Genomic DNA, 22,813 nt, shown 5'->3' on the forward strand with positions numbered 1-22,813 from the left:
ATTCCCAGCAACAGAATGGTGGCTCACAACCATCTACTAGTGGGATCTGATGCCCTCTAATGGCATAAAGTCAATAGAGCACTCATACATGTAATAAATATGTAAATCTTTTAAAAATTATAAAAGATAATCACTACAGTTTTAAATCTAATGTTTTTAAGAGATTTCTGTTGGGCTTAATATTAATTGGCTATAATTTTTCTTTCTTGTTTCCCTGATAAATTTATTCAGTATCTACAATGGTTCAGCTAGAGGGAAATTTCCAAATTTATTATAATTCCAAAATGCATTCATACTTTGTGTAGCAGATTAAATTTAAATGAAGTAGGTGCCTGAGAGAGTTGTGAGCTCTCCTTGTTAAAGACTGAAAACTTGAGGAGAAAACTCCTAAGGGGATGACTCTCATCCATGGGGTACAGAAGCTGACATCGCTAACCCCTTCCAAGCTGTGGGTTTCTGGAAAGTGAAATGGCGAGATTGAATTGCGCAGTGTAATGGTCTCTGGACAAACGCTTTACATGGCAGGTGTGAAGATCTTTGCCTGAGTGTTCCAGTTCTGAAGCAGAGGCAAAGGAGACCGACTACCTGATGCATCGGGGATGGTACTGTAAACGAATCCTCTCACTTTTGAAGTCTTAGCTCCCATGGTCTGTCTAGCAAAGATGGAGTCCAAGATCATCATTCCCACGTGTTCCGTGTTCCTTCTGTCAACAACCCAGTTTTCTGAGTGATGATTTTCTGGTCTTGTAAACAATTTGACCGAATCTTTCTGAGTTTTTAAATAGGCAAATATTTATTCTTGGTTATTAATTTGATTGTGTATTTCTTAGAGTTTAATTAGGATGAACCCACCATCAATAATGTAGACAGAGCCTGCCTTGTTTCAAAGAGTAGACTTCTGTTAGTCACTGCAGGTACCATGAGCCTTCTGTTATCCAAGCTCTTGGGAAGTAAATAAATGCATGGTTTTCCTATAGCACACAAGCTCTTATCAGCCTTCAGTGTCCCGCACAAACATTGTTGTTTTTTTTTTTTTTCACATTGCTATATTGGGTTGTCTCCAAACTCTCTGTAGACCTAACGTCAAGATTTCTCAGACAGTGGTTAGTCTGTGAAGCATTTGTTTCTTAGGTTTCCTTTATGAAGCTAATTCAGAACTCAAACACGGGTGAGCATTTGGTGTCTTGGTTCCTTTTAGCCCCTTTCCACATCAACAAAACTACATGCCAAGGTAGAATCTGGAGAAAGTACTATCATCCAGTCAAAGCTGGGTTATATGATAGATTTGTCTACATCACTCGAGTCAATTGTATCGACTGGATATTTTCCAAGCCTTGATGCAGTGTGGACCCTGGCTGAGTGACAACATTCACACAGATGGCATAAGTAACTCATAACATTTAAAAATGAACTGTTTCTTTGACGGCATCGTCGTCAGATCCGTCTTGGTAAAATGTGGTTAGAGCTGCTAGCTCAGCTTTCTCACTTACTTCAAAAAGTATTCAACGTCCGTCTCCATCTGTTATGTGATTCCAGGCTAAATCATTGTGCTCGGGGTGTGTTCTTACTTTGCAAGGCAGCGCTTTTATGGAGGTGTTCTGTAAAAGCCTCCAGGTGTCAGCAACCTGCCCAAATGGTTCCCATTAACTCTGCTGGGAGGCGATGACATCTCAAATGTCACGGCACCTCTCTGAGCGGCTAATTGTGTTCAATTCTAAAATAGCCTCGTGTTTTGTACTATAGGCCCAGATGCCTCTGAATTAGCAAACTAACTGAAATCAACATAAAAATCTCCCCAGCGTGGACCTTGTACAGTGATTTGTCCGCTTCCCGTCAAAGTAGGTAGAGCCACCTTATTTAGAAGCAGCTGGTCCCTTCGGTGTCTGTCGGTCAGTATGAAGGACTGGCTGATCTCATTGGGTCACTTCTAAAGAGCTCGTTATATGTGCTTGTGACTGCTTCCAAGCCAGACATGCAAATGAAATCATAATGTTCCAGGAGAGACGAAGTGTCTTAGTATACCTAGGCAGGTTCATAACAGCTCCCACAGAGAGCCTTGCTGATTCCAGGAGTGGGGGGAGGGAGAAGAAAAGAGGGGGTAGTGGGTGGGATGGCAACACCAGTATCCAGAAATTAACAGTCTAGGAGAAAATATAAAATAAATGAATATCGTCAAGGATGGCATTTAACATAAAGTCTCGGCACTTAGTCATAAGCCAACTTCTCAAATAGGGAAACGGGTTCACCTGTGAGGTTGGTAAAATGCTGAAAAGTGGCTCTGAGGAGAAGCCAGGATGATCTCGAAGTGCGTTAATTTTCTATTCACGAGGAAGAAGGTTAGGTATTGGTGAGAACACATTTAGACAGTTGCTTTCAGTGTTGAGTCCCAGGTTCAAAGAGGATTGACAGCTCTGTGGGCCTCCAGGAGCAGGGGGGGGGGGAGAATCCCAGATTTTTATCACATGATGAACAGGAAAATACGGGCATGTGCAAATGGAGCCAGGAGACCCAGAGGGAGTCCTGTTTGTTTCCCAAAGCCTGAAGTTCTGTCTTGTGGAAATGGATTCCACTCATACTGGTTAACCCTAGAAATGGGCAATAAGAATGATGGATAGAAAATGTCCAGAGTGCGGGCTGCACCCGTCTGTAGTGGGGAGTGTGATCTCTGGGTGGAAATATGGCGGGAAAGGTTGCATTCAAGGTCCAGTCCGGTTCCTGAAGTTCTTTGGGTCCATGACGGCTCATTGCCTTTAAAGAGTGTGTACTGTCCAGCTTCTTGCTTCTTTGGAGGCAGAAGAGATAATGCCCTTGGAAGGTCAATAGATTTGTTGTACTTGAGTGTAATAAAAAAAAGTAGAACTTTCCATTACCAGGGTACCCTCTTTATACCTAATTAAGCTTTTATCTTACAACCACCAGTCACCTGTTAGTCTCCACCAGTGGGGAATTTGAAATGGCATGGCTTGCATTTTCAAAACACAAATTCAGAGTTGAAAAAGCCAAAAAAAAAATGATATCAGTGTACTTGCACTGACCCTACTCTTAAAAAATGCAAAACAAGCTGAGCTCAGAAAGCTTGGGGGACTTTGGTTCGTGCGATAGAACAAACACAGCTGACACTGTGCAGGCGTTCATGAAAGCAGGCCCTTGCTGCTCTGCTGACAATGCAGCTCATCAGTCAGTAAGATGGTTTGCTGAATAATATGCAGCAAGTTTATGGATGAGTATATTGAAGAGATGTCACCATGGTGATGGGTCAAAGATCTGTGTAGGGCACCTGATGGCCTCGTTAACAGAGGCGGCTTTTTAAACTGGGTATATAAACTGTGACATCTTTGCAAGCAAACAAACTATTGTCTATTAACTTGGGTTCTTAATGAAAAAGTGTCATCGGGCTGTTAAGTACGGAATACAACATGACGAGGTGTCATCTGCCACCTTCAAACCATGACATACCTACATTCTGAAACGCCATTTGTGACGCTGAGAGAAGAAGACCAAGGGTTAGAAAGCCCGGAAGAGATGTTCTCCAGCCTATCTGTTTTATTTCGAGCTTCTCTGCCCGGATCATCACTGCGCTTGGAATGATGCAGGAGACCATCTTGCTGTTCTGGAGCGCGCTCACCTTCCCCTCCGGTGTGGCCCTGTTCATGTGTATTTTCTCTAGTCAGCAGCAGAATGAATCTGCCTTGTCTTCACCTCCCATGCAGCCGTTATAAGTGTAAAGTTTTCACAAGCAGGTGTTCTTGAGAGGCAGTAGAGTATGACTTCGAAGCTGACACGTTTTCTGTGCCTTCAACATGGTGGGTTGTGATTCTGTACTGTTATACTTTAAAAAACAAGCAAAAATTCTATTTCAAAATTGAGATCTTTGAACCTATGATATTTCTAGTCAAAAGGAGACTAACCGAGAGAAGATGGCAAAACAGCTCGAGCTGGCTTCCAGGCCTATTGGGGGAAGATTTTTGTGATACGGGGAAGCACAGGGTACATTATTCATGCATATGACATTTGGGGGCATGCAACAGTAATATCAAAACTTCTACAATGCCCTCAAGGAAGCAGAAGTTTCATTATTAGTATAATTATCATTCTAATCTTGTCAACTTTCAACATCAATGAACTCACCAATGGGCTATATCCATCTTTGTCCCTCTGTCACTCAGGAAATGTCCTATGGTGCTTGCCTCAGAGTGGTTAGATGTTATATCCTTAACCACATATGTCTGTTTTATGAAGAAGCAGGTATTTGGGATTTCTGTGCAGGAGGCAATTGGGTATGAGCCACAAACAACTCCTCCGCCCTCTTTGTGTTCAGCTGTAGCTGGAGGGAACGGGGTGGAGGTTGAATGGGAGACGGTGAGCCGAGGAAATTTAGGTCAAGTTTGCTTCTCATCACCACTTCGTGATCAATGCAACTACAGCCGCTCTCCCTTCTCTCTGCTCCACAGACAGCCAGCACCATGAGCCAATGCCGCCCCCTCACCGCCTCCTGCTCCCATCAGGCCAACCAAGTGGATAAACCCAGGGGAACAGAAGGAAGATCTTTTAGGACGAGCTGTGTTCACTATTTAGAAATAGCATAACTGTGTGCAGACTGTTTTCTCGAGAAGTAGGGGGCAGAGACGGAAGCGTCCCTTCCCAGATACTCTTCCCAGCCAGTCGTAACATTTATGGTTTTCCCTCTAATGCAGCCAGTACCCTGTTTGCTCTCATGGGTCTTCAGTCAGAATCCATCTAAGCTACAGGAGACTCTCCTGCCTAGGCTTTTCATCCTTGCCTTTTCCCCAGACATACGTAGCATATGCCAGGCTGGCCTCCTATTTACTGCATCTTTATCTCAAAGGGAGAGGCACAAACCTACTCTTCTACTTCCTTCTAAAGTTTTGCTAAAGCTGAGTCATTCCCTTATTTTTTTTTTCAAATAGTCCATTACTAACTTAGGAGATTTTTTGTTATTGTAAAAGTAGAAATAAGGCCAGAATGGCACCACATTTGAGCCGCTCAGCATAGACCAGAAGACAGAAGTGAGATGCCCGAAATCTGGCACACTGGAGCTCAAGGATGCTAACTTTGAGAAACAAAGTCCTGGGCATCCAGGTTTCCCATGATTCCCAGTCAACACAAACACTGGCTATTAGGGAGGGCGGGATTCATAGCCCTCATTGACCGTTCTTAAGACCTCCTTTTCCAAGTTTGAAGACCAGTTCCTCCCTGGGAGGGGCAACGCTAGCTCCTGAGAACCCGGGGTGGGTGTGGTGTGTGGAGGCTCCAGTGCTCTGACCCAGGTTTTTTATTCTGTTTCTGCTCCCTTACAGATCTCTCAGCATGGCGGCTCCTCTACTTCGCTTTCATCCACAAAAGTTTGCAGCTCGATGGATGAGAATGACGGCCCTGGGGAAGGTGATGCGCTCGAGAGAAAGCACAGCTTGCAGGGGGGATGGAGGAAGGGTTAGCTAAATTTACTCTGAAAACTATAATGTCTAGAACACAATGAGTAACCAAAGTCCAGAAGCTTGTGTGTGTGTGTGTGGGGGGGGGATGACCTCATGTGTGTTCTGTATGTGTGTGTCTCTGTGTGTCTGTGTGTGTGTGTGTTGGGGGGTGTCACTGGGGACAGGAGTGGGTGACTCCTACCTTCATGAGCACCCACTGTCTGAGAGTGGGAAGGAGGAGTTGGCCTGAGTCCTTGCACATCCTCTGTGGGTGTGCAATGCCTAGGAAGACCAGCTCTTGCCTGCCCTTGTACTCCCAAGCTCTAATCCCTTTTTGTAAGTGAAAAGACAACTGTGTCTTGTGTTTGAACACCTATAAGCAGGCTCCAACTTAAGGGGGTTCAATCCATCAAGCCAGAACTTTACAGGAAGAAGCCATTGATGGCGACCACTGCTTGTCACTTAAACTAATTTGCATTAGAATTTGCCTGTAATGTAGGAAAATGACCTGCATTGCAGAGTTAACTGGCTGGATGGTGTGGAACGAGCCTCTTCAGTTTCTTATAGATTATTAAATGTCACCCTTCCCACGCTCCTGGGGTTGTAATCAGGCTCAAATCAATGAGGGGAAATAACCTGGAAAAGTGACAGTGTCAAGATGAAGCCACTCCTGCCACTCCTGTGCTTCACATGATGTGACTTGGTGTTTTCCCAAATATGCACCCTTTGAGGGACTCTGGGGCGTTAAGCAAGACACATGACTCTGAAGGGAATCGTTTGATTCTTACCATGGTTAGAGCAGGCATTTTTGCATTATTGAAACTGTAGTTCTGCCATCTAGAAGTCTCCTTCATTCCAGTGTGCCGTATTCACCCAATGGATGCAATGGTCCTTCAGTAAACCTAGGCTCAGTCTGGAGGGACCGGAACCTTTATCAGTAGTTGGTAGAAAAATCCCAAACGTTGTATCTTGGATGGGTGTCCCAATGAGTATTTCCACTGGAAGACAGGGACAGGTGACCCCAGCTATAGAATCACAATTATCCCGAAGTCCACAGACAACTACTGTGTTGCCCAGATACAAAGAGTCTAAGACCCTATCATCTGCCAGAAGGTTTGTAAATTCAGCTGGCCCACAGCCATTTCCTCCCCTCCTCAAGGAGAAAATGAAAATCCCCAGGGTGGGTCTTTCAGATACAGGCAAAATCCTGACTCTTTCCTGGGTGGGGCAAGAGAGGAGGATTGACTGGCTGTAGCCCTCACTTTATTCTGGGCACTACCAAGGTAGCTTCCAGTGACCCAGGAGGGAAGTGCCATCCACAATGCAGAGGCTGTGTAGATGCGCAGGGGCATAGTAGAGGCAGCTGCCCTGCATTTCTACCTTACTGTCTAGAAAAGCCACCCCAGGTGTGCAGGCCAGCACAAAGGACCTCAATGAATTTCCATCCATTCCTCCCCAGTCCCACACATGAAATGTGAGCTACAAAACTTGCCGGGAAACCACATTTACTTTGAGACTCAGTATATGAGGACAGGCTAGGAGAAGTGCACCGTGAGGAAGCTCACTAGGCTCCTATGCCATTTTGCACACAGGTTGCCTGGGAGAAAGCTGGGATTTATAACTTTAAGGCATGTACATTTTACAGCCCAGATTTAAAAGGCTTTTTATACCCTCGACATGTTAAAAGTGATGCATCATATTTATGTGACTTATTTAGCATGGCTTATTTAATTTTACAGCCTTGGATATTTAAAGCTTTATTAGGCATTTGTAAAATGTTTCAAAATACATTTTCAGAGGGAGACTATGTTGTGTTATTACAAAAACTGTCTGCCCACAGACATAATAGATATCAGGGTTTAAACTTGACATCTGCCATGCAGGTTGCTTGGTGAGAACATTTGTCCAAAATCTGCTCATTGATACTTAGTGCACAAGGAATTTTGCAGAGATATCCATTTCAGGATGGAGTCAAGCTTGGTGTCCAAACAGCAGGACCTTTTCATGCTTGTACCATGTCAGACTGCTCAGCGTTCCTCCAGAAATGCCTTTTCCTCTGCCCTGTACATAAAATGTCATTTCCCTGCACACAATGGGTATTCAGTGAAGGTCGTTGATGAAATGAGCATGAAGTCTGAAATGCGGGATTTCCTCCTCTGAATCCCCACTGCAGCAGAAAACATAAGCTGCAGTGATATCGCTCCAGGTGGGCCCGATAGGCTTTCTTTAATTTATCGTTTGCCTTGGTGAAGACCATTGAGTCTGTATGAGCCTGTAAGGGAGGGGGGCTGCCCACAATTACTTCTGAATTGGTTCCAGCCCGTGAGATGATGCTTAGGAGTGTATCTTTCATACAACATCTGTGGCCCCTTCCCAATCAATAAAAACATACCACTAATTCTTTCAGAAGAGTCGGAGGAAGGCTTCCAGATTCCTGCCACAATAACAGAGCGGTACAAAGTTGGGAGGACAATAGGAGATGGGAATTTCGCTGTTGTCAAGGAATGCGTAGAGAGGTAAGCAGGGGGGCTGCTCGTGTTGGGAACTTAAAGGAACCGCTTGGCTTTCATGGTTTCCATGGCCCAGTCTCTATTTTCAGACAGAGACACATATGGATGAAGTTAAGGTCTCAACCCCAGAGACAAAAGGAATTTAAAAAAAATAATAGACAAAAAGCCATCTAAAAACAGACTTTAAAAATATAACAATTCCTAGGATGCTCTCTCAGATATAAAGACTTCGATTTTTACGTAGTGTATGTTGAAAAGCTTTCCAGTTCTGTCAGGTGGTGTTTTATATTGTTTTCTTGAGAAGTTATTTTGAAGACTTCCTCATGCACAGCTTCTCAAGAATGCTCTTTTCTAGAGTTTGACCTCTAATATACTCCATCATGAAATTACACACGACAATGGCGTCGAACGGTTTCAAAACGCCTGTGTGCTGAGTCTGCAAACGTGGTACTCGATCTGCAAAAGTGTCTTCAGATGGATTAACTGTACACCCTTTGGGTTTGGAGCCAAGGTCTTTGCAAGCCATCCTCAAAGTCACCATCCTCCTGCCTCTGCCTTCCGACTGTTAGGATCACAGACATGTTCTCATGCCTGGTGTATGCCCAGGCTCTTGATGACTGTTCAAGGGCGCAGCCGGTGGATACCAGGTAGAGAAATGACGTTGTCGGCCAGCACAGAGTGACCTCAAAAACCTCAGCTCAGCGTCAGACTCCGAGTTCTGTTCCCAGGTTTTGGACAACTGGCATCTTCCCAGGGCTATGCTGAGGGCATTTAGCTCATCCCTTGAGGGATCCCTCTGTTTCTCTGTGTTCCCCTGCTCTCCTTCGTTACTCCTGGGGAACTGGACAGTCCTTGAGTTCCTGGAGCCTGCAGAAGTACCTCTGCCCTGTGTCTCATCACTACTTAGAGGGGACTCCTCAGGCCAGGAAGACAGATGAGGAAGCTGTAGCACAGAAGAGCCTGGGTCTGAGCCACTTAGTCTGGAGGCCTGCCTAGGGTACCACGCACCACCAGGATTTAGCTGAAACAGCATCCCCCTATATGCTGTACCCTGGCATGCCTTTCGTTCAAGACAGCAAAGCCCCCACTAAGCAGCCCTCAACAGTTGTTCTCAGATTTCACTCCCCTCAGTAATCCAGCTGGGCTGGGATGTTCACAGCCTAGCAGCCTGCTACGGCACTTCTTCTGCATGAGGTAGTCAGGAGAAACAGGTGGCCTGGAAATGTCCCCTGCTGATGCCGTCAGTTCACCTCTCTCCTCTCCCTTAGTCCCTGGTCCCCATTGATGGAACATGGCCTTCAATTGCCTGCCTGCCAGATACAGAAAACATTCCAGGACCACCTTGGCCTCCACCCTTCCTGAAAACAGACCAACCACTATTTACTAAACATCTATCCATTTGTGGCCCTTAAGTTATAGTATCTCATTGAATTGTAATGATCCAATCAGGTCAGTATTGCTGTTCCCACATTATAAAAAAAGATAGATGGAAGACATTAAATATACAAGGTCAGTCATCTGCTAAACATGTAGACCACAGTTTTGCTCTCAAACACACACTTAAGTCTGTCTACACCAGTGCTTTGAATAAAGAATTTAAAAAAAAAGAATTCCCCACAAGAGTCCAGTGAGGAATTTACCTATACCAAAGTCACTTTTCCAATGCACAACAAGGCAGAAATTAAATAGCGAAAGGTATTCTAAGCAAGAAGTCTCTTTTTCTGGCAGATTGTTGTGGTCTTTCCTGTGGGCTTATGTCAGCGGCAGATTACTGGTTGTTCTAGCTGGTCCTGGACCAGGATGGTATCTCAGTCCTAGGATCCTAGCCTTTTGATACTAGACAATTCCCACTTCTCCATATAGAATTCCCCTCTTTCCTTCCTTCCTTCTTCCTTCCCTCCCTTCCTTCTTCCTTCCCTCCCTTCCTTCCTTCCTTCTTCCTTCTTTCTTTTTTTCCTTCCTTCCTTCCTTCCTTCCTTCCTTCCTTCCTTTCTTCTTTCCTCCCTCCCTCTGTTTCTTCTTTCCTTCCTTCCTTCCTTTTTCCCCTGCCTCCCTCCTTCCCTCCCTTCCTTCCTTCCTTCCTTCCTTCCTTCCTTCCTTCCTTCCTTTCTTCCTTTCTACTTGGCTTGTGTTCATTTTGTACAAGTTCACATCTTGGGCTCACTGCATGGAACTTCAGAGTTTAAACACCAGATTGCTCCTCAAGTGTCAGCCTCCAGCTCCTGCTGAGCAAGGACATATGGCTGGTGCCCTCTCTCTCCAGAGATATTATGAAACATTCTTTTAATATTTTACAGAGATCCAGAAAATAAACACAAGCTAAGAATGTTGTGGATGGCACATACTGCTTGTGGGTGCGTTCTGCTGTGTTTGGGGGATGGATGTGTATCAACATGGGTAAAGATGTTTCTCCTCTGTCATAATATGCCACCACAGGCAATTTTTCTACAGTGGGTACAGTAGCAGGGTGACATGGGTCCTCTTTTCTGTGGGTCTTCTAGCATATTCTTTGCTAACACACTACTATTTGAGTCAATGAAGGGTTTTTATTATTTTTATAAACTCTTTGAGAATTTCATACTTTGTCTTTTAATCATCCATCTCCCTATCTCCTCCCAGATCCATCCCCCATTCCACACCCATCCAATGTAATCTCCTCATTTTGTTTTGTTTGTCTCATTAATGAGATTCGCTGAGTCTCATTAATGTCATCTAAGACAGTAGGTATTCACTGGACCATGTTAGAGCTACCAGGAGCCATGCCCTTAAAGAAATTTAACTCTCCTCCCCGCAGCTATCAGTTACCAACAACTCCTCAGCTGGGGTGGGCTTCCTGCACTCTCCCCACTCCATGCTTGGATTTTGTCTGGCATGAGCTCATGCAAGTCTTATGAGCACTGTCTCAGCTAGTGCGCATACATGTTTCCTTGTAGACATTCACTCCCTGGCTCTTACAGACTTTCCTCCACCTCTTCCACAATGCTCCCTGGCCTTTGGGAGAAAGGTGTGATATGATACGCCCTAAGGCTGAGCATCCGAAGTCATTCTCAGTATCTTGACCAGTTGTGGGTCTTGGTGCCAATCCGCTGTGGCAATAAGGGGCTTCTCAGATGAGGGTTCAGGTATGTGCTAATCTATAGGTACGATGAGAAGCCATTAGGAGTCAATGTGATGCTATGTCTCATTAGCAGCATTTACTATGTCTCATTAGCAGGTTTTTCCGTAGCTACTGTCTAGTCACATGTCCTTAGCCCTGATAAATGTCAGGTATGTGTTCTATCTTTTGGAGCAGTCTTAGTCCAAGAAGAAAGTGCCTACTCCATGAAATCAGAATTTCTCTTCTTGTAAAACTTGCACTTGGGCTCCAGCCTTAGACCGTATTAATGGGGAGGTGACCTTACCAACGGATTGCCCTAGACAAGGAGGACAGGATTCTCTGGCACTGCTGCTCTTGTGCAGCCTAGAGAGCCCGTAAAAGGACAAGAACACAATGCAGGAACAGACAAGCGCATGGCCTGTGCTGATATCAGCAAGCCTTAAAGCAAGTTCATTATTTTAGCTAAACTGTGCTTTGGTACTGCTACTTATGGTTTACATTTTGCATGAATACCAGCTTGGGGCTCATTTTTAAAGACTAGCTGCTCCTGTAAACTCATGCTTGTAGTAATTAAGGGTTATTATTATATGACTACAGTTCTGCCTCTAAGAAGTCAAGAAAGAATCGTTGCGGCATTAAACTTTGTGGTGTATGTGGTCTGATGTATGAGTGAATTTAGTAGGATGTGTGTTATAACATGTCCTAACTAGAGAGGTGTCATATAGTTCTTTATAAGCCACCAAACCCATCCTTGCTTCCCTCTTCCCCCAATGATAGGCTTAGGACAGAATGTAAGATCCTGGCCTTCTGGAAGACAACCCTGTCATCAGCTCAGGGATGCCTGCCCACATATAAACAAAAACTCCACCTTCCCAGATTCCACAGCAGCTATGGTTATGAAAGACTTCTAGCAGAGAAAGGGGGCTTCAAAGTCATTACCTTCTGGCTTTATGCCCCAGATTTAATCATAACAATATAATGTTTATTGAGTGTTTCCTGAGCTGGGGCCTGAAAGTACAGTAACAAACATTTTTTTTTTTTTTAGAAATAATACATGTAACTAGTTTCTAAAATGCCCACAAAACAGATATTTTATTACTTGGCCTCCTAGCTTGTCTATAGAAAGGGCGTGTCTTTGCCCTAAGCACGTAAGTGGGAATCCTATTAAATTCCATACTGAAGAATTTGAAATTCCCTTTTCTGAACTGCTCCTTTATCAGCCTCATTTCAACCACAACCGTTTGGATTCAGACAGGTGGTTTCTATCTGTAAGGAAAAGGCTGGGCTCTGCAGGCCTGTACAAGGGATGAAGGCTTGTTGCCTCAGAAGTTGTAGTTTACCGGAATTTCCTGTGTGTTGTGTTCTCTAACAATAGCCACGCCCCTGGGTTTGGTGCCAGAAGATCTTAGAAATACTGGCCGATGTTAGCACTGTTGGAAGGTGACAACACCGCTGATCCTTCTGTCCCACACCCATCAGGGATGTGGCTGAGCTATAGGGAAAGTTCAGGGTCAGAGAAGCATGATTTTACCCATGCCGTGTGGCCATGGGAAAGTGAGTTGATATTAACCATCCTTTCCATTTTGCCCTGAGAATGACTGTCAGGTAGGCCCAGTGGGTGCCAGAAAAGCACTAGAAGTGTTTCCTCCTTCTCTGTCCTCTCTGGGCCTCATCATGGCTTCTCCAGCAGTTTGCTCTCAGGCTCTGACACTAACCACACACACATCTAGAGGTTGTTCAGCTTCTCAGGCCTGTTCAGGGTGACCTTGAGAGCTGTTCAGGTGACTGTCGTAGCCACTCTTGTGGATCGAGAACCCCAAGAAAGACTGACCCGGCACAACAGATCACACTTAGACTCCCAGCACTCCAGTAGCTGATGCAGGAGGATCATCGGTTTGAGGCCAGCCATTTAGGGAAGCCCTGTGTGTGGCAGGGGTGGTGGATAATTAAAAGAGTAGCAAAAAGACAATTACAGACGGGGGCTTTGCAACCTTGCTGGTGACTTCCAGGAAAAGGGACAGCAACTTAGCAGAGCTGAAACAGCCACAGTGGCGTGTTTCCTGTTTAAACGTGGCTGCATTAATCCAGATCCGTCTGTGCTAACAGATTCATTGTCCTTAGTTGGGGTAAACCCACAAACATCTGCAGACTGCTTTGTACAGAAAGAACAGAGCCCTTTCAAAAATAGAAATGCTGAGACCTACAAGCAAGAGATTAACTCCCAACGAAAGGACTCAGTTGATCCCAAATTAAGTTTTACTTTAAAAATTTTCTCTTTGCAGGTCAACTGCTCGGGAGTATGCCCTGAAAATCATCAAGAAAAGCAAATGTCGAGGCAAAGTACGTACCAGGTTTACTCTTGTGAAGTTTGCATTCAAGGGTAGAAATGTCAACCGTTTTCTTAACCCAGTGCAGCGCAAGAGATGCCTTCTGATGAAACAGAATGTCACAAACTTAGGGGGACGTTCAGTCATATACATAATTCTGGAATAAAAATAGTCAGGAAGATTTGATTTCATTTTCCCCCTCTGCTCGCTTTATTGTCTCCCTTTACATTTGTTGTCTAAGATTCATCCTGTCATTTTCTAGAAAATTATAGTCGTCATGATGTGTCTTGAGTTGGATTATTTTAGGGTCTTCAGAATGCTGTTGCGTCTCCCCAAAATGCATCTCCCTTGTCTTCAGGTGGTTGTCCTGTCTTGAGTTGGTTCCTCATACATTTTGAGTGTATTAAAACGGCTTCTCCCTTGCACAGGAGCACATGATCCAGAACGAGGTGTCTATCTTGAGGAGGGTGAAGCACCCCAACATTGTCCTCTTGATCGAAGAGATGGATGTGCCCACTGAGCTGTACCTTGTCATGGAGTTAGTGAAGGTGAGTGTTCTTCCATTGTCATGTTTGAGATTGGTGATGACCAGAACATGCCAACATTGTGGTAAAAATGTTAAACTGTCCTTTGACCAAAGAGAGGTCCTTTTATGTGTTGCAATTTTTATAGACATTTTACCGAATCGCTACTTTACTTACCTTGTAGATTATATAGTCTCCAGCTCACAGAATAGAATTTCACCATAGCACGGTTCTTTAAACCAACAGCTTCAGCTCACTCCTGTTGCTCTGCTGTGCACTATTATAAATATAATGAATTACCGAAGTTTTATCAGTCAGCTCCCTGTAGGTGGATTTTTGTGGGGAAGGTGAGACCAAGTGAAATTTGGGGATGAGAAATAGAGGTGTTTGATGATGCATCTGGGGACAGATCTCAGTCTGATGGCCAACTGTAAGCCGGCCTGATGAGTACAGCAAAGCCCTTCCCTGAGCTTCACAGCCTTCGTGAATTCTATCTGCAAAACTAAGATGTCTCAACTAGGGGGAAAGCATCCTGTCTGCGCCAGAAAGAACCGCCTTGAGGCCTGGAGCCTTGGGCACCAGGACAGCACCTGATTCTTTGCAGGCTGTCTCATAAAACCACACATATCCTGCTGTCTAACTAAGGGTAAGGGGTTCAGCTAGACCACAGAGACCATCCCGCATCCGCCAGTGGCTCAGAAACAAACTTCATACCTGTGTGACAGCCGGGTCTTTGAGAGAAACAGGAAGCAGAGAGAGAAAACATTTGTTTAGGTTTGTTCGTGGAAGAACCATTGCTTGGCCAACAGGGAGAGAGAATTCCAGGGTGGAAGTTGCACATGGGACACACATGCCAGCACAGTTTGTGAAACCTGAAACCTGACAGCCTACAGGGCTATGTCTCATTTGTTTGTTTGTTTGTTTATTTATTTATTTATTTATTTATTTGCTGTGTTTAAAGGGGAAATAAAGTTGCTCACTATGGAGTTACAGACATCTGAATGTGTTTGGGCTCTGGGGTCAGCTGTTTTGTAGTCAATGTCCTATCATGATGTAAATACTTTTAGTAAAGCATACCCAAAGTCTCTGAAAGGACTTCAGATAAGTGCAGCTTAATATCAGGTCTAAATCATTGGTTGACTGAGTGCTGATAAAGTATAAAGGACCACGGGAAGCAAAGACTCAGAAGAATAGAACCAGGAAATTGTCTTTGGTGTTCCCATCTTGCCCTCCCTCTCTCCCTGTCTTTCTTGTCTTCAGAACAGGCTGTGGGTCCCATTTTCCATTCCTTACAGAGAAACACATTATTGAAAAAGCTCATCGCCCACTCCAAGAGAACTAAATTTAGCAAGTCAAAGAGAGCGAGAGAGAGAAAGAGTGTGTGTTTCGCACGTGTCTTAATAATTTCAAAGGCAGAAGAACATTCTGTTAAGGACAGAGCTTGCAGAATTACCTGTCTTTCTGGGGGAGTTTTAGGACTCTGAATTTGTACTTCAGCTGGCAGTTGGTGTGTGGCAGGTAGCACATGTCACCAGAATCCCCCAACATGAGGCTTCTCAGAGGGAACCCAGTTCCACCTCCTCTTCCCTGGAGAGAGGCTGCGGAGGCAGTCACGTGTCTGCTGTCAGAGTCTCATCACAGCTTTTCCTTAAGCTTAGGATAAAATGTCACTATCTCCCATACCGGGGAGAGAAGTCACCAGAGAGTCTTTCTCAAAGCAGAAGCCGAGAAAGCCCTTAGGAACCCCCACATTCTAGTCCGTTCTTCATCTCCTTTCTGGTTTGTCAGTCCCCTCCGTGGGCAGCCTATTGGTCCATCTGTCAGTACCCGGCTCAGCCAGCTGCTCTCTTCCAGGGCGGAGACCTTTTCGATGCCATCACTTCCACTAGCAAATACACAGAGCGAGATGCCAGTGGGATGCTGTACAACCTGGCCAGTGCCATCAAATACCTGCACAGCCTGAACATCGTCCACCGTGACATCAAGCCGGAGAACCTGCTGGTAAGAGGAAAGCTGTCCTCTGGCAGCTTGGCTTCCAAGGCCTCCCTAGTGAATGGACACCCCCCCACACACACACACGTCTTTTTTTCCTCTTCTTTCTTTTTAGCTGTTTGCCTCCTGGGCCCATTTCCACTGTTCTTAGTGTCTCTTCAAGGTGATCTATAAGAGCTCTTATACCCTCAAGAACACTGATTTCTTAAGAACGGGAACAACATTCTGAAAAACAGTCAAAGAATGACTGGTAGTTAACATTATGGGCTCGGACCAAATAGTGCATAGGAGCATTTCCACGGCTGAACTTGTACTCTTCTAACTTAAGAGAAAAGAAACTCTTGTGTGTGGAGGGGAGGGAGGGAGCGTGTGTGTCCACATGTGTGCACAGAGTGGGTGTGGTCGCGTGATGACCTGAGGTCCGTGTGTGTGTGTGTGTGTGTGTGTGTGTGTGTGTGTGTGCGCGCGCGTCCAGTGTCCTCCTTCCCAGCCTCCTTATATTTCGTCACAGAGTTGCTCACTGAAGCCAGAGCCCATTCAGCACATTCAGCCAGCAGCACACCTGTGTCCTCCTGTCTTCACCTCCTCGGTTCTGGGACTACAGGCGTGTGCCATCAGGCCTGGCTTGTCTGTAGGTGCGGGGACCCAGACTCCCCATAAGAAGTAGATGTTATCACTTCAGTGCAAAAAAAAAAAAATCCACAGGAAAAGATATTTTAGAAAATGGGTTGTGTGGGGATGTGTGGCTCAGTTGGTAAACTGTTTGCCTAGCCTTTATGAATCCTTGGGTTCTGATCCCCAGAACAGCATAAAACTGGCTATGGTGGTACAAGCCAGTAACACCAGCACTTGGAAGGTAGGCAAATGGCTTGGTCAGAAGTTGAAAGCCATCCTTGGCTACATAGGAAGTTCAAGACCAGCCTGGGCTACATCGTGACCTTTATCTAAAACAAAGTAAAGCAGACAATAGCCCAAAGCCCTGATGTCTTTCTTTCCTTTCTGTTTGCTTTGCTGTTTATAATTTCCCTGTCTGAGTTCTTTGTGCCATCAAATGAGGTTCCGTCTCGTGCCCACAGTCCAGGTGGTCCAGATGGAAGCAGAAACGAGGTGGGCGGAGCTACACTGGGAAACGGAGTAGCACAGCTTCTACTGATCCTTTGGGCTAGAAACTGAAAGTGATTGTTCTCCCAGCCACCCAAAGATGGCCATTTTTTTTTCTCTTTTGTTTTCCACTTTTGCAGATATTTAAAGTGCAGATTAGTGTATTAAGAGCCTTAATACCGCTCTGCTAAATCAGAAATTGATGTCTGGTGACCCTGCAGCCAGCTGCATGAGGTCATCAGAATGATTGTACCAGGTGTGGTAGCACACACTTTTAATATCAGCACTGAGGAGATAGAGGCAGGCAGATCTCTGGGAGTTGGAGGCCAGCCTGGTCTAGATTGTGAGTTCCAGGATGACCAAAGCTACATAGTGAGACCCTCAAAAAAATTAAAATAAATCCACAAGTGTATCTTAACTCCCACCTCAAAAATCAAAGCTGATTAGGTTTGCTACTGTAGAATCACTTACGTGTTCAGCTTCATGTTAGAGGCTTTTAAAAATACCTAGTATCTTGTTTGAACCACAGCCACCATGTGGAGTAAAAATTTTAACTCCTCCAATTCACAGGTAAAGAAACTGGGTGCCTAGAGTTTAAATGACTTGCCCAAGGTGATAATATAATATGCAAGTAGAAAACTCAAGATCTCAACTGAGTTCTGACCCACAAAGTCCCTAGACGGCAGTGTGCTCTGAATCAGGAGGAGACTAAGCAAGTGCCACTGTGGGCCAGGTCCCGTGCCAGGGAACTAGACACATTCCTTCATGGGGTTGACATTCAGGCATAAAAGGCAGGCATTCATGGAATAAATTTGCACCCAATTAGCTCTTTGCAATTATGTCGGTAATCTTGTAGCGGCTGGCTCATGCAAGTGGCCGAGGTCAAATGGCAGAGGTCTGACTTAATTGCACCTCAAATTCCAAACCCCTGCAGCAGCCTAAACATTCTCTCTGCCTAGCTGCCTCCATGAACAGCGGCAATTTTCTGTCATCCACAGTCATTACTCCTGTATCCTGACTCATGTGGCATTGCCTCATGGGAACAGACTTACAAGCGGGGCTTTGTTGAGTAACTTTTTTAGGCCCAAGCCTCCGTGATTAGAGAGTAAAGGTTTCATTTCCCTCCATGGCACAGGTTTGGGGCACCCATTGTTTATTTGTTTCTCAGCAAACCATTGTCTATTTCCGTAAATACCGTCTAAGATTGCATAGCAGAGTGCTTTTTTTTAAATGTAGTTTGCAGGATATTTTTAAATTCTGTGATCATTGGAACATACTTTAAAGTAAATGAACCAGAAAGAAAATATATATACTCTTCTCTTTTTCTTCCCCTCTCCTGCTTTCATTTGAAATATACAAAGAAACTATTGCAGCTATTCATAATTTTGAAAATATCCACATGAAAAATGAATAGATTTGCTTCCCCACTGCAGTGATTTCCTACTGTGAGAAGATGGGATTGGTGTGTTTTCTTGGTGATAAATCCATCACAGAAGAAATAGAAAAGCAGAGCACATTTAGTGGAATGAAAATAACATTTCTAATTACGCATGAGATCGCTCTTGGTTCCAAATGCTGTTGAGATCTCCTCAGGAATGGGAGCGAGCCATTGTGGGGGCCACACCTTCACAGCCCCAGAACTTACAAAAGCCACAGCTCTAGTGCTGTCATGTTTTGTGACCTTGCACAAGCTCCTTAATCCCCCCAAGCCTCCTTCATGGGGGTTTTACGTCAGGCTCTTTCCTTTTTATCTCCCTTTTACTTGTGGCAAAAACCACAAACCGCTTCACAGTAACATTGTACACAGGAAGATGCCACCTCTCATCTTCTATTGTCATTGCTTTTAAATTTTTACTGTTCACCCACATATAATTTTTCCTGTCTTGTGGCAAAACATAGATCTAATTGCAGTAAACTTAGTATAAAAGTTTGGATGTGTTTACTGCCTACAGGAAACTTAGCAGATACAGACCAATCCCTCCTTCCACCTTCAGCTCGGCTCTTTCATTAAGAGACCCCAACATCCTTCTGAATTGTTTCATTGTTAACAAGTCCTCTGCTAGTTAAATGTTTGATGGAAATATTTGTAGCTAGCACAGTTACTTTTATAAGTGTCAAATATAGATTTCATTTTACGTAGTATAATTGGGTATACAGAATTCTGGGCATGTTTTACTGTTAACTCTAACAGCGCAAATACTAAAATGTAGCATTGCTTTAAAGATCTGTACTGATCTTGCAAGTGATTGATCCGTGTTTGGTAAGGTCAAAGGAATTTGATGGGAAAACGTGGCCTCCTCTGTCGCAGTGGGTTCTGCTACACTTTAGGGGAGAACTGACAACTGAGCCAGTGAGAACAGAATTTAGAAACTGATTTTCTCACCAACCTTAACACTTTTCCTCCTTGTCATCTGTGTGCTTATTTGTTTTGCATGTTATCAAGCCCAGCATTTCATAATCAAATGGCTGGGTGGCAAATGGGTGAGCGAATGGATGGGCCAAGCATGGGAGTGAGTGGCGCTTCCTTAAAGAATAGAGGACAGAGGGTCACAGACCACTTCTCAACTCAATTACCCAAGAGTCACCTTCGCGCCCACATACACCTCTCGGAGGGCAGGGATGGCACAGTAATCCCCCAGCCTCACTCCGGCATGGGACTAGTATGTATGTACCAAACAAGACAGATGATGACTAAGTGTATTTGTTGGACACAACAGGGCCATTGCACACATGAACACACAGTGGCTCCATATGTAAGTCTTGCCCCAACCATGCTGGCCAAAATCCCAGCATGCATGTATGGGGAGGGATTCATGAAATCTCGCCCTTATCTGAGGAGCTATTGGCCATGAACGGCTGCTGGGGCAGGGAAAGTCAGTTTTATCTAAATAATGCCAGCCCTGAGAAGCTCAATGCTGCAGCAGACTGTCTTGCACCCAGGCACACGTGGGCATCACAAAGTGAACCCAGTAGGTTTTCAGAAAAGAACACATGAAGTTGGCAGGGGGAAGTGGGTGCTGAGTAGGGGAAGAATTTGAAGGAGAGAAAATGGGAGGCGGGTTTGATCAAAATATATCATATACATGTATGAAATTTTCAAACAATAAAAAACATTTTTAGAAAAAGGTAAAGAAGCTAACCTTTAACTCATGAAGGTTTTGAGGGTGACTAACAGATGTAAAATCCCCTGGCAACAAAACTCATCCATCTCTCACCAGTTTAGGAAATTGATGGATCTTAAAAAAAAAAAAAATGACATAACCTCACAGAATTTAGTTTTTACTGGCAAAAATATAAGTAAATCAATCTTTTCATTATAATATAAAAGGAAACAGATTGTCTTCATTTTTTAAAAAGAGTATATGCATAGAACCATCTTTCTCTCTAATTCTATAAGGAGATACAGATGATAGAGCTAGATACAGATATTGGTATATCAATATACAGATGTAGTTTCTCAGAGAATCTGCTTCTCTCAGTAAGGAACTCTCTCAGAGCCCCCTGCCCAATGCTTTGCAATTCCACAATGCCCGTGGAGTGGCACCGTGCCCCGGCCCTTCTCACTGTACTCAATGGATGGCTCACCCAAGCTCAGCGTCCATTTGTGCCCTGTGACTGCTTAGTCTCCACTCAAGACAACGCTAGACAAGAGGTAAGGAATGCCCTTGTGTCTCAAACCCAAGACTCTCGATCCCCAAATAAATCCATTTAGATGTGGGATTATTGGCATTGTTAGCGGCCGTGGGCACAGTTAGAAGCAGTCTACAGGCCATGGGCAGAATGCCACCAAGTGGATTTGTACTCAGTCCTTAGACGCCGCATACGAGAAAGTTCTGGAAGTCACACCTATGGTGTGAAGACTCTAGCTGGGTTCAGTTTCTTTTCATTCACAGTGATCTAGCTTGCCTAATATATTTTTCTACAGTGATATATGCGCTATTAATCGCGTGACTAAAATCTAATGCTTTTTTATAAAATTGCTGTGTTATTAAGTTTCCTTGGTTTGGACAGAAGTCCTCGGATCCTGTTCCTGACAGGATCTGGAACGCGCCCCTGCAGCTGCATCGCCCGTGTAGATGACTCCATGATGATTTCTGAATTGGGAGTGAAAATTTGGTTTCCTGAGGTTTCCGTTCACGTCGTTCCCTTCCAGGATATCTCCAGTGCGGTGCGCAAACAAGAGATTTTATTTCTCTTAATATTGAAACCTTGCCCATTGCGTATTCCTTCCTGGCCTGTATCAAGTTCTTATCAGCCTCATTATTTCATTTAACTCGTGGTTTCTGAAATATTTGACACGGGGGAATGAAATGGGTTTTTTTTTTTATATGCTTTTTTATTTTTTTAGCCTCATGGGGTTTTTTTTTCCCAAGAAGTCTAACTTAATAAGAGGCTACAGTCACAAAATACGTTTTGCAAAATAATTCCCCACTTACGTATGACTCTCCTTTGCTTCTTGAGGATTAAAGACTTAGATTCAAACCATTTCTTAAAGAGCATTTTGTGAGGGCCATATGCCACGGCTGCAGGAAAATCAGCCTCTTTTTAAAGGGACTCCATATATAATAAAAGGGAAACTGAGCCCTTCTCACGGCTTTGTCCATTTCACGCCACTTTGTCAAGTCTATTTGGTGAAGTCACTGTGAGTTTCCACTGATCCGTTCTGTGAAGCTATTTCCACGGTTACTAGCGAGTCGCCGGCCATTGCTGCAGCAGGACTAGCCTTGAATTTGTAGCAGCTCTGGGAGCTGTGCGTTTCTAACACGTCTGTTTTATCATTCAGCTTCTCCTCCCCCATAAGACAAATCTCAGAAACCACTTGACCAGGCTCAGGTTATCTGTGACTTTTCATATTTTATGGTCACTGCTGAAGTTTTATGAGTATATATTAATTTTTTTCAAAGAAAAAACTTTTCCAAATGGTCTCAGCTTTCCATCCGAGAGAAGTCAGCAGATGTCCAAATACCTACTGTTCAACAGGTTACAGCCAACCCGAAACTCCAGATAACCCCCAACGACCCCAAAATAAAGCCACCTTTAAAAATAAAGGCCGGCATCTCCTAAATCTATATGCGGAATTTTCCATATATTGATCCCCTGTAGGGCGCGCCCTCCGCTTCTAATTGAAACCTTTTTCATAATTGTTGTCATTTGACACATTTAGTCTGTCAAACCATGAGATGTCTTTATGGCCATACAATAAACCCAAGAGAACCACTTCCCTGACTGTAGCCATCTGCAATGATCACAAGGATAGCTTACACAACCCTGACAGCCTTTACCGTAATAGGATGCATATGGCAGCCCACAATTACGCGGAGCTGCATTCAATTAGTGTTGTACAATTACAGAGTTTTATTGCTTAGTTAAAACAGTGCGAGCACTACATGCTGGGTAATTTGCACTAATCCCCGTCTTTTTAATAGCCCCTCAGTGTTTAAAATGTGGGGGAACAGCTATAGTATTTAAGGGGCCTGGGATGAATGTTAAATTATACCTCGTGTTGTGAACTCCTTGACTGACAATTAATGTGCTCCCGCCCAACGTGGGGGTCATGTTTTATAGAGGCTTTAACATACAGTCGTGGCAAAATGGTCCCCCTGTACCGGAGCCCAACTCAGGGGGTCAGGCTGTCAGGCCTGTACTTGGAGTCTGGTAGCACCCTTCCTGAGGACTGGTCACATGGTCACAGTGTGGAGAGCTGCCCCAACAGAACCTCAGAATTCATTCTGAGACTTGCCTTTTTTTTTTTTTTAAATAAGCTTGCATTTCATTTTGTGGAGCTTGACAGCAACTTTAAAATTTTGTTTTTGAGTGTGTGTGTTCA

The 22,813-nt window shown here is 44.3% G+C and overlaps 1 protein-coding gene across 9 annotated transcripts in view; it reads left to right on the forward strand.

Annotated features, from left to right (window-relative positions):
• The window catches only part of Dclk1 (doublecortin like kinase 1), a 278,154-nt gene that overhangs the window by 210,361 nt on the left and 44,980 nt on the right, over positions 1 to 22,813 (forward strand). For 5 of the 9 annotated variants that reach the window (XM_026778638.1, XM_013348343.2, XM_005343991.2 and 2 more), the window contains 5 exons: positions 5,319 to 5,451; positions 7,843 to 7,951; positions 13,325 to 13,382; positions 13,798 to 13,917; positions 15,748 to 15,894. In XM_026778638.1, the coding sequence (XP_026634439.1) occupies positions 5,319 to 5,451; positions 7,843 to 7,951; positions 13,325 to 13,382; positions 13,798 to 13,917; positions 15,748 to 15,894 (567 nt within the window). The remainder of the gene's footprint in view (positions 1 to 5,318; positions 5,452 to 7,842; positions 7,952 to 13,324; positions 13,383 to 13,797; positions 13,918 to 15,747; positions 15,895 to 22,813) is intronic. The other 4 variants (XM_005343993.2, XM_005343992.2, XM_005343996.3 and 1 more) reach the window with 1 other exon arrangement.

The sequence above is a fragment of the Microtus ochrogaster genome, chromosome 1 (genome assembly GCF_000317375.1).
Source record: "Microtus ochrogaster isolate Prairie Vole_2 chromosome 1, MicOch1.0, whole genome shotgun sequence".
NCBI classification, from domain to species: Eukaryota; Metazoa; Chordata; class Mammalia; order Rodentia; family Cricetidae; genus Microtus; species Microtus ochrogaster.